Source organism: Nerophis lumbriciformis, linkage group LG12 (assembly GCF_033978685.3).
Source record: "Nerophis lumbriciformis linkage group LG12, RoL_Nlum_v2.1, whole genome shotgun sequence".
NCBI lineage: Eukaryota > Metazoa > Chordata > Actinopteri > Syngnathiformes > Syngnathidae > Nerophis > Nerophis lumbriciformis.
The window spans coordinates 41,957,132-41,968,574 of NC_084559.2; the positions used below are offsets into that span (position 1 = coordinate 41,957,132).

General features: G+C 40.1%; 1 protein-coding gene across 6 annotated transcripts in view; it reads left to right on the forward strand.

The window, feature by feature from the left end:
* mctp1a (multiple C2 domains, transmembrane 1a) overlaps positions 1-6,796 on the forward strand; it is a 502,786-nt gene extending 495,990 nt beyond the window's left edge. For 4 of the 6 annotated variants that reach the window (XM_061986604.1, XM_061986607.1, XM_061986610.1 and 1 more), the window contains one exon: positions 6,388-6,796. In XM_061986604.1, coding sequence (XP_061842588.1) covers positions 6,388-6,459 — 72 coding nt within the window. In that variant the 3' untranslated portion in view covers positions 6,460-6,796. The remainder of the gene's footprint in view (positions 1-6,387) is intronic. The other 2 variants (XR_009817879.1, XR_009817880.1) reach the window with 1 other exon arrangement.
* The last annotated feature ends 4,647 nt before the right edge of the window (positions 6,797-11,443 follow it).

Here is an 11,443-nt window from a genome sequence, read left to right on the forward strand (position 1 = left end):
GGTTGCTGCATTTGAAGTGAGAGGACTTTTTGTGTGTTTCATGTCTAATTGTAAATTGTCAGCTCGTCTGTATTTTAACTTCTAGGCTTTTACACAATTGCTTACCCTTAAAAGTGTGAAGGGAAAGCAACGGTTTTGACTTTTGGCTATAGCTACTAGCTGCCACAGAGCTGTTAGCCTTGATGCTAGAAAGAAATTACATTTGGGGCCCATCGTCACATTTTCTTTAGGGTTGGTTGTCACATATATATACTGTAGATGGATATCGAATATACAGTATTATGTTTATTGTTCATGTCCATTGCATATTTTGTGTTAAGATGTATTTGTCAACTTGTCAATTAAATCAGACGCTCAAATTCAGTTCTGCCTTCTTTAAAAATAGTTTTTTTTTAACATTTAAAGAACATTGTGACAACAATCCCTGCAGTGAGGGTTGGTTGTCATGATGTGTCACAAAGTCTTTGATAGTTTGTCAAGTTCGGGCTACGTTGCAGACAACGTGACCCCAAGATGCAGAAACAGCAGGCAACGTGCAAGTAAAAAAGGTCATTAATAAAGTACAAATGAAAACCTGTGCAGCTTGAAAGTGCACAGAAAACTAACACCTGTCTAGGCAGTGTAGCCACAAAACAATGCTGATCCAGCCCTGTCCAGAGGAACAGGGAAGACATAAGAAGCAATCTGATTGACAACCAGGGACAGGTGCGCCCTACTTGGCAATCAGGCCCAAAGTGAAGTGGAATGAAATGAAAGCACACAGAAAGTGGAAACGAGACCATAAGCACGGGAACGGCAGCAACACCAAGCACAGGACAATAACATACCTGCCAACTTTTGAAATCAGAAAAACCTAGTAGCCAGGGTCCAGGGCCCGGTAGGTCCAGGACAAAGTCCTGGTGGGGGGTTCAGCTTCGCCCCCCGACGCAAAATGATTATTAGCATTCAGACAGGTTAAAATGTTGCTAAAACCATCACTTTTCTATCATATTTTTGTTTTCAAAACAAAAATATTACAGCAAAAATCATATGGGTTGATTGACATGTTTATTCTGTAAGCTAACTTCAATAGTTTGAAATTATTTTGACAGTTAATGCCAGTTATCCTGTCAACCTTTCACAAGACTTCAATTTGTTAATTGAAAGTATAAACAGTATAAACACTTTTTACAGTAAACAAATGGTAAAACAGTACTAAACAATTCCATTAAAAAGAAAATTGGTGTCATTATTAACTTTCTGTCCAAGCTTGTATAATCTACTGCCTTGTTCAATTGTAAAAAATATTCTGTGCCTAAAATTCACATTTCTATCACAATTATCATACTGTAAACATGGTAAGCTAACTTCATTAAAATGAATAGTCCTGTCAATAGCATGGAATTACAATTCAAATGTAGTTTTTTTGTAAGCCTTTCAAAAGAATTCAAAATATGAAAAATTAATGAAAATTAATTTAAGCCATCAGACACTTGAAAAGTGGCACATCACATCTCTAATGTAATCATTTTAACGGCATTAGACTTGTGTTTTTTTGTCCCAACGTGGTCTTTTACATCGCTAATTCCTCCGTGTCCGATCGAAAAATCTTGTCTGCACAAGGTGCAATTCGCGTAGTTTTCACCCTTTTTGGAACGGATAATTATTCCCGGATAGGCTTTTGAATATTCTTCACGGAATGACTGCAGTTTTCTTTTCGGTTTAAGACTCGTTTACGATTTTTCTCCGGCTGATTCCATGATCGTTCGCTCGTTTGGAAACAATGGGCAACTGGTCCCTCGTGCTTGGCAGCGGTGCTATAAATAGCCTCGCGCATGGCATTCGGAATGGCTCGATAGGAAGTTACGGGAAGCAGTGTCGATTGTCATTGTGGTTACGCGATTTCGTGAATAAAACTTTTTTTTTAAATAATTTTTTTTAATTAATGAAAAACCGTATTTTTTATCACTACAACCGTAACCCGGACGGAATAGGTTGATGAAAACCGTACTAATTACGGGAAAACCGGAGTAGTTGGCAGGTATGCAATAAACACAAGTCCAAAATGTCATGGATGATCATGACATTATTGCCTCTTTGTTACAATGCACAAATGTGTAACAAAGATGTGCAAGATATTTTGAAAATGAACAATTCCCATTAGACAAATAAGTGTTCTCCCCTACCTGGTCAGCCACGGCTTCATATTGGGTAACATACTATTAAGATTCTCCATTTTAGGAGGGCAAAGTGTTTCCAGATTTTTTAGTTCTAAGGCTGTCTACTAGAGATGCGCGGTTTGCGGACACAACCGCGGAGTCCGCGGATTACCCGCGGATCGGGCGGATGAAATTTAAAAAAATAAGATTTTATCCGCTCGCGGGTCGGGTCGGGCGGATTAATTAGATTTTTTTTTTTTTTTTTTTTTTTTTTTTTTTTTTTTGCGGGTGGCAGTTAAACCAATTGGGAAATATATATACATAGTTAAATGTTGTTACCCACATACGAAAAATGAGCAGGAACCTGCAGCATATGCCACAACAGAAGAAAAAAAAAAAAGAGATGGACACTTTTACGGAGCGGAGGGACGCCTCGCCGGGGTCCGGGACCGAGGCTCCTTCCCCCGAGAGGACCCCACCGGGAGCCGTAGCTGAGGCGATCCGCGAGAAGGGCCCGACGCACATCCAGGGTCACTACCGCGCCCACCGCACCGACACCCCGCCTCGTCCGCTTTCGCCGCGGCCGGCGTCACGCGCAGCAGGTAAGCAGCTTACCTGCCCGCCACCCCCGTGGCCGGGGGCTCGTAACATGGGTCACTCCGCGCGCTCCGCCCGCGCAGCTTACCTGCTTGCTCGCAAAATGATTATTAGCATTCAGACAGGTTAAAATGTTGCTAAAACCATCACTTTTCTATCAGTCACAGTGACTTTTCAAAACAAAAATATTACAGCAAAAATCATATGGGTTGATTGACATGTTTATTCTGTAAGCTAACTTCAATAGTTTGAAATTATTTTGACAGTTAATGCCAGTTATCCTGTCAACCTTTCACAAGACTTCAATTTGTTAATTGAAAGTATAAATAGTATAAACACTTTTAACAGTATGTCGTGCTGTGAAATACAGCCGACAGGATGGCGCACCAAACACAAAGCAAGGCCATGCTGCAGGAGAACAAAGGACTTCTTTCATTTAAGGTTTGTGATAAACCATCAAACTCATTCGTTAAAAGGACTCTATAGTAATATAAAGCGAATTTTTCTGGACATTATCATGCAAGAAAAGTTTATTTTTGGGATCGCGATCACCGCGTAATGATTTTTAAAGGTTGCATTACATTATTAACTGTCCCATGTGATCAGCCAGTGCGATTGGAAGTCCATGCTCAATTATTGCCTCCGTAAATAAAACTTCGGCATTTATCACATCCAAAGAATCTGTTTGGGCGACGAAAAACATTGAAAGTTTTCCACTTGTATCGCTAGCAACGGCATTAGACTTGTGTTTTTTTGTCCCAACGTGGTCTTTTACATCACTAATTCCTCCGTGTCCGATCGAAAAATCTTGTCTGCACAAGGTGCAATTCGCGTAGTTTTCACCCTTTTTTTTTTTTTTAATTAATATTAGATATATAACAACGGGCGGATGGCGGGCGGATGCAGTTCTGATCAAACGTTACATCGGGTGGATGGCGGATGGTTGACGACTTTCTGCCGCGGTTGCGGATGAAATAAATTGCCTATCCGCGCATCTCTACTGTCTACTATGACGAGAACTAAAGGTAAACAATTTATTCTGAAAAACAGTAGTAAGTACAAACAACCGAGATGCCAGCGCTGGAGAGAGAGGGTTGAGCTGTCTAATGGCTGCCCGTCTTCCCAGGCTTTTCGTCCGCCCCACCTGAGCATGAATTGAAACTTAACTTGTGTGCTTAGCACGCACACACATTCTCTTTCATTGCTTTCTCTACAGGCTAGTACCTCATGACACCATTAAGTAAGTAAGTACCTATGATTGTCACACACACTCTAGGTGTGGCGAAATTATTCTCTGCATTTGACCCATCACCCTTGATCACCCGCTGGGAGGTGAGGGGGGCAGTGAGCAGCAGCGGTGGCCACGCCCGGGAATCATTTTTGGTGATGTAACCCCCAATTCCAACCCTTGATGCTGAATGTCAAGCAGGGAGGTAATGGGTCCCATTTGTATAGTCTTTGGTATGACTTGGCCGGGGTTTGAACTCACGACCTACCGATCTTAGGGCGGACACTCTATACTAATATATGTGTGAGAATGCATAAATAACACATTTATTGTGTTCATCTTCTATCAGCATGAAGGCCAATTCTATGGTGTTTATACTCTGCCGAAAGGAGGGAATATATTCCTCTAACAATTAGGGATGTCCGATAATGGCTTTTTGCCGATATCCGATATTCCGATATTGTCCAACTCTTTAATTACCGATACCTATATCAACCGATACCGATATCAGCCGATATATGCAGTCGTGGAATTAACACATTATTATGCCTAATTTGGACAACCAGGTATGGTGAAGATAAGGTACTTTTAAAAAAAATGAATCAAATAAAATAAGATAAATAAATAAATAAAAAATTCTTGAATAAAAAAGAAAGTAAAACAATATAACAACAGTTACATAGAAACTAGTAATTAATGAAAAATTAACTGTTAAAGGTTAGTACTATTAGTGGACCAGCAGTACGCACAATCATGTGTGCTTACGGACTGTATCCCTTGCAGACTGTATTGATATATAATGTAGGAACCAGAATATTAATAACAGAAAGAAACAACCCTTTAGTGTGAATGAGTGTAAATGGGGGAGGAAGGTTTTTTGGGTTGGTGCACTAATTGTAAGTGTATCTTGTGTTTTTTATGTTGATTTAATTAAAAAAAACAACAACAAAAAAACGATACTGATAATAAAATAAACGATACCGATAATTTACGATATTACATTTGAACGCATTTATCGGCCGATAATATCGGCCTGCCGATATTATCGGACATCTCTACTAACAATACTTTATAACTTAATTGTTCACTCATTGGTGTCAAGACTTGGACTATGGCTTGGTTTGTTCTCCCGTGGTGCAAATGAACTGGACTGGTCAAGGCTTGAAGGTGGGTACATGATTTATTTTAAACTATCAAAAAAGGAATAAACAAAAGGCGCGCACAGTGGCGGAGAATAAAACTAGACTTTAAACACAAAACTTGCACATTGGCAGAAACTATGAACAATTAAACAAAACACTAACTGTGGCTTAACAAACAAAAACTTACTTGGCATGGAACCGGCATGAAAAAAAAAATTGTAGCAAGGGTCATCAGGGTGTGGAGAGTGTGCAGGAGCATAAATGTGGTGATGTCGTCAGAACGAACAACAGAAAATGAATGAACTTAAATACTATGGACATGATTAGTGAAAGCAGGTGCGTGACTCGAAACGTGAAACAGGTGCGTGACGTGACAGGTGAAAACTAATGGTTGCTATGGTGACAAGAGTGCACAATGAGTCCAAACGTGGAACAGGTGCGTGACGTGACAGGTGAAACTAATGGTTGCTATGGTGACAAAACAAAACAAAAGTGCACAAAAAGTCCAAAATTTAAACCGAACATTACTAAAACAAAACATGATCACACAGACATGACAATTGGTGCCTTTTCAGTTTATTAACCAGTAGAGTTGAATACGCTTCTTCTTTCTACAGGTGTGCATCTCATCATTACTTTGGTCCCTTTGATCTCACCATTTCATCGTCTTGCAGGAAAATATCCGATATTTTTTTTTGGCTGAGTTGACTTAAAACACTTTAGTGGTGTTCTTTACAGCAATGCTGTAGCAAATCTTTGTTTTGGCGCGGAAAAATAACATTAGTGTCCATTCGTGACTCAGCATTCACAAAGTGTGTTTTCATTTTTACAAGATAATAAAGTCAGAGAGCATATAATTGGTAGTGAAGGTGATGGAGTAAAGAAAAACAAACAGCTAATGGATTGTTTTGTGTCCTTTGTCCTTCCATTGCTCCACTCTCTCCCGCCTCTTCATGATGACTCTGTTGTCTCTCCAAGCTTTCCCATGAGCCTTTGCCCTGTCCTCTATTTGATTGTGTGATCGTTTCCCTTAGGCCACTGTTTCACATCTGTGGAAGCATGTGTTTATGTATATTTGAAGGCCTGAACTGTGTGTGTGTTGTAATCAGTGTAATCCCTTCCTTGAGGCCACTGTTCCACACAGCTGGAGTCAGAAAGCCTCTGGAGGGTTTGTGTGCTATTCAAGCATCCTTTGCTCTCTCCACCTGACCGACTGGTGTGTGTGTGTGTGTGCGTGTGCGTGTGTGTGTGTGTGTGTGTATGTGTGTGCGTATTTTAACAGGTGCAGTACCGAGAGCTGAAACAGGATCCCAATCCCAGTCCAAATAAAAGGAAGAAAAACAACCCCGGGTAGATGTCCACCCACCAATTCCTCTCTTGTCCACTTCCTCTCTGCTGCTCCATTACTGGACTCTGAGGAGCAGAGTCGGAACCTTGTTGAAGTTAACCAATGTGGCCCAATGATTCCCATTTTGGTTTACGTTCATTTCATAAGATGACAAAAAAAACAAAACAAAACAAAAAAAAAACTACGAAAAGGATGTATGGATTGTTATGGAGGGAAATTACTGGCAAAACTCCACAAAAATAGTTTTATTTACGCCCCACGATGCACAAGTTAAACAATTTTCTTCAATAGAAAAAATGATTCGCAAGTAGAAAATAACAATTCTCAAAGAAAAAAAAAACAATTTTGTAAAATTTTTAAAAACGATGGGCAAGTTAAAAAAACAAAACATTTTCTTCAAGTAAAAAAACTGCTTTCTTGTATTAAAAAACTGATTCATAAGTAAAAAAAAACCCTTTCTGCAAGTAAAAAAAAAACATTTTGCAAGTATAAAAACAATTTTCTTCAAGTTAAAACTTTTGGTGGTAATGTTCCACCCTGCGCGATCCACACACTTCCACTCAAAGACCCCGTAATTCGCACTTGACAAAGACAGGTGGTGCTGCTGAGTCAATTTAAGGCCGTCAGAACTTTGTTTGCGCATGGTGCTGTCCGCCAACATAACGAAGAAGAGTGGCGCGAAACTTGTAGGTTAACTCACAGGTTGAGCTTGTTTCCCCTCTCTTCCGTCCGCCATTTTATTCCCCAACCTGCTTATTCTTCTTTATTATTTTTGGTGGACGGCACCATGGGCAAATACCAATCGCTCTAAGACGGCCTTAAATTGACTCAGCAGCACCAAAAGTTTTAACTTGAACAAAATTGTTTTTATACTTGCGAATGTATTTTTCTATTAACTCTATATATGTATATATATATATATATATATATATATATATATATATATATATATATATATATATATATATATATATATATATATATATAGAGTCTTAATAAGGTTATCCAAAAAATAGTGCTCGATACCGTAGTAGAGCGCAATATATGTATGTGTGGGGAAAAAAATCACAAGACTATTTCATCTCTACAGGCCTGTTTCATGAGGGTGGTACCCTCAATCGTCAGGAGATTTTAATGGGAGCATTCGCATACCATGGTTTATATAGGGCACAGAGTGGGTGGGTACAGGCTGGCCTAGGGGCGTGGTGATTGGTTCATGTGTTACCTAGGAGGTGTTTCCGTCTATGGCGGCATGTTGTTACAATTTCGCTGCGCTTGTTGAGGGATGACAGGTCTGGACGGTAGATAATAAACAGTTTCTCTTTCAAGCATAGGTTGCATCTTTTATTACCACTATTGTAAGGTGTGCTGGATGCAAGAATTTGCCATGTTATTGAATATTCAACATTATTGTCTTTGAGGTCCCAAATGTGTTTGCTGAGTTCTGTGGTATTTCGCAGGTTTTTGTTCCTGAAAGAAGAACAACCACAAAACCAGATGGAACAACCACAAGGCTTCTTTCAGGAACAAAAACCTGCGAAATACCACAGAACTCAGCAAACACATTTGGGACCTCAAAGACAATAATGTTGAATATTCAATAACATGGCAAATTCTTGCATCCAGCACACCTTACAATAGTGGTAATAAAAGATGCAACCTATGCTTGAAAGAGAAACTGTTTATTATCTACCGTCCAGACCTGTCATCCCTCAACAAGCGCAGCGAAATTGTAACAACATGCCGCCATAGACGGAAACACCTCCTAGGTAACACATGAACCAATCACCACGCCCCTAGGCCAGCCTGTACCCACCCACTCTGTGCCCTATATAAACCATGGTATGCGAATGCTCCCATTAAAATCTCCTGACGATTGAGGGTACCCCCCTCATGAAACAGGCCTGTAGAGATGAAATAGGCTTGTGATTTTTTTCCCCACACATACATATATATATATATATATATATATATATATATATATATATATTGGTGCAGAGGGGTTAGTGCATCTGCCTCACAATACGAAGGTCCTGAGTAGTCTTGGGTTCAATCCCGGGCTCGGGATCTTTCTGTGTGGAGTTTGCATGTTCTCCCTGTGACTGCGTGGGTTCCCTCCGGGTACTCCGGCTTCCTCCCACCTCCAAAGACATGCACCTGGGGATAAGTTGATTGGCAACACTAAATTGGCCCTAGTGTGTGAATGTGAGTGTGAATGTTGTCTGTCTATCCGTGTTGGCCCTGCGATGAGGTGGCGACTTGTCCAGGGTGTACCCCGCCTTCCGCCCGATTGTAGCTGAGATAGGCTCCAGCGCCCCCCGCGACCCCAAAGGGAATAAGCGGTAGAAAATGGATGGATGGGATGGATGTATATATATTCATATATATATTTTTTTTTTCACTTGGAAATTGTTGGGTGTGAGTAAAAAGTGTTTTTAAGTTTGTGGAGTTTTGGCAGTAATTTCACTACATAGATTGTGCTTCCCTTCATCACAAAGTGTTTTTTTTATGCACCAAAACAGCATTGAGTGCATCCTAAAGACAAGCCTCTTTGATACGTGGAAATATCACTTGCTATCATAATTGGTTTTATTATAGTTATTACATTGTTGAAGTTAATACTTTTCAAATTGTTTTGGCACTTAATTGTGTTTTCTTATACAACAATTATTAGCTCATTGTTTTTAAAAGCACTTTAAAAGGCCATTTTCACTACGTGAACACTACTTGGACAACAATATGTTGGCATGTGTCCATTTGTGAAATCAGAGGTCACTGATGTTGGATGTTGATCTCTTCTTGTTCATCCCAAATGTGTTCAATGGGGTTGAGGTCAGGGTTTTCCACACCAAACTCATCCAATAGATTATGCTTAGGGCCCCAATTTAGCCAAGGGCGGCCCTGGTTCTAACATTATTGAAAGCATACTATTTGCTTAGTTGATTTATTGAGGGATTTGTCTCCATAATGGTCTGCATATGATGTATGTAAGACAACCCTGAATTTAACACGGCTTGTCTCCTATTCATTGAGCTTAGTTATTTGCATTTTTCGGTATAATTTATTTTATAGTAAATGTATATATATATTTTTTTTTTTTATAGTGGGCGAGTGCAAAATGTTATCTTCCTTCTGGGGGAGGAGGCATCGCAAAACAATAATTGAGTATCACTTATTTAAACAACATATTTTTTAAATAGCTGTTTTGGGAAAAAATGCATTTTACAATAAATGAAAGATAAAAAAAAAATGCCAAAATGATAAAGTAAATGCAGAAAGAAAACGAAAGGGAAAAAGTTTAGTGGCTGCACTGCTTCATTAATCAGCATCATACGCAGAACATACGCTGTGCGTAGGGTCATGCGATCCATGCAAACGTACCACAAAACATATATTCCCAGCCCCTTCCTGCATGTCACTGATAAGAATACAATGGATAATTGCCCTCAATATTGGCACTGTATACGCCCTGGGTTTCGATCCCAGGTTAGGGCTGTGTCAGGAAGGTTTGCAAATGTATGTTTTGGTTATGGTAATTTTGTTATTTTGCGCCTAAAATACATTATTAAACAGTTTATTTCCCATGAATTTGTTTTAGTAAAAAAGTGCATCACATGAAATTCTAATTTGATTAAAAAAGTTTAATCGTTTCACATAAATTTAGCCAGCCTGATCACTATTATCTTAACAATTAGCAATAGTTTTGCTATGTTCAATCTCAATCAATCAATCTTTATTTATATAGCCCTAAATCACAAGTGTCTCAAAGGGCTGCACAAGCCACAACGACATCCTCGGTACAAAGCCCACATACGGGCAAGGAAAAACTCACCCCAGTGGGACGTCGATGTGAATGACTATGAGAAACCTTGGAGAGGACCGCATATGTGGGTAACCCCCCCCCCTCTAGGGGAGACCGAAAGCAATGGATGTCGAGTGGGTCTGACATAATATTGTGAGAGTCCAGTCCATAGTGGATCCAACATAATAGTAAGAGTCCAGTCCATAGTGGGGCCAGCAGGACACCATCCCGAGCGGAGACGGGTCAGCAGCGTAGAGATGTTCCCAGCCGATGCACAGGCGAGCGGTCCACCCCGGGTCCCGACTCTGGACAGCCAGCACTTCATCCATGGCCACCGGACCTGTGCCCCCCCCCCCCTCAAGGAAAAGGGGAGCAGAGGAGAAAAGAAAAGAAACGGCAGATCAACTGGTCTAACAGGGGGGCTATTTAAAGGCTAGAGTATACAAATGAGTTTTAAGATGGGACTTAAATGCTTCTACTGAGGTAGCATCTCTAATTGTTACCGGGAGGGCATTCCATAGTACTGGAGCCCGAATAGAAAACGCTCTATAGCCCGCAGACTTTTTTTGGGCTCTGGGAATCACTAATAAGCCGGAGTTCTTTGAACGCAGATTTCTTGCCGGGACATATGGTACAATGCAATCGACAAGATAGGACGGAGCTAGACCGTGTAGTACTTTATACGTAAGTAGTAAAACCTTAAAGTCACATCTTAAGTGCACAGGAAGCCAGTGCAGGTGAGCCAGTATAGGCGTAATACGATCAAACTTTCTTGTTCTTGTCAAAAGTCTAGCAGCCGCATTTTGTACCAACTGTAATTTTTTAATGCTAGACATAGGGAGACCCGAAAATAATACGTTACAGTAGTCGAGACGAGACGTAACGAACGCATGAATAATGATCTCAGCGTCGCTAGTGGATAAAATAGAACGAATTTTAGCGATATTACGGAGATGAAAGAAGGCCGTTTTAGTAACACTCTTAATGTGTGATTCAAACGAGAGAGTTGGGTGGAAGATAATACCCAGATTCTTTACTGATTCGCCTTGTGTAATTGTTTGGTTGTCAAATGTTAAGGTGGTATTATTAAATAAATGTCGGTGTTTAGCAGGACCGATAATCAGCATTTCCGTTTTCTTGGCGTTGAGTTGCAAGAAGTTAGCGGACATCCATTGTTTAATTTCATTA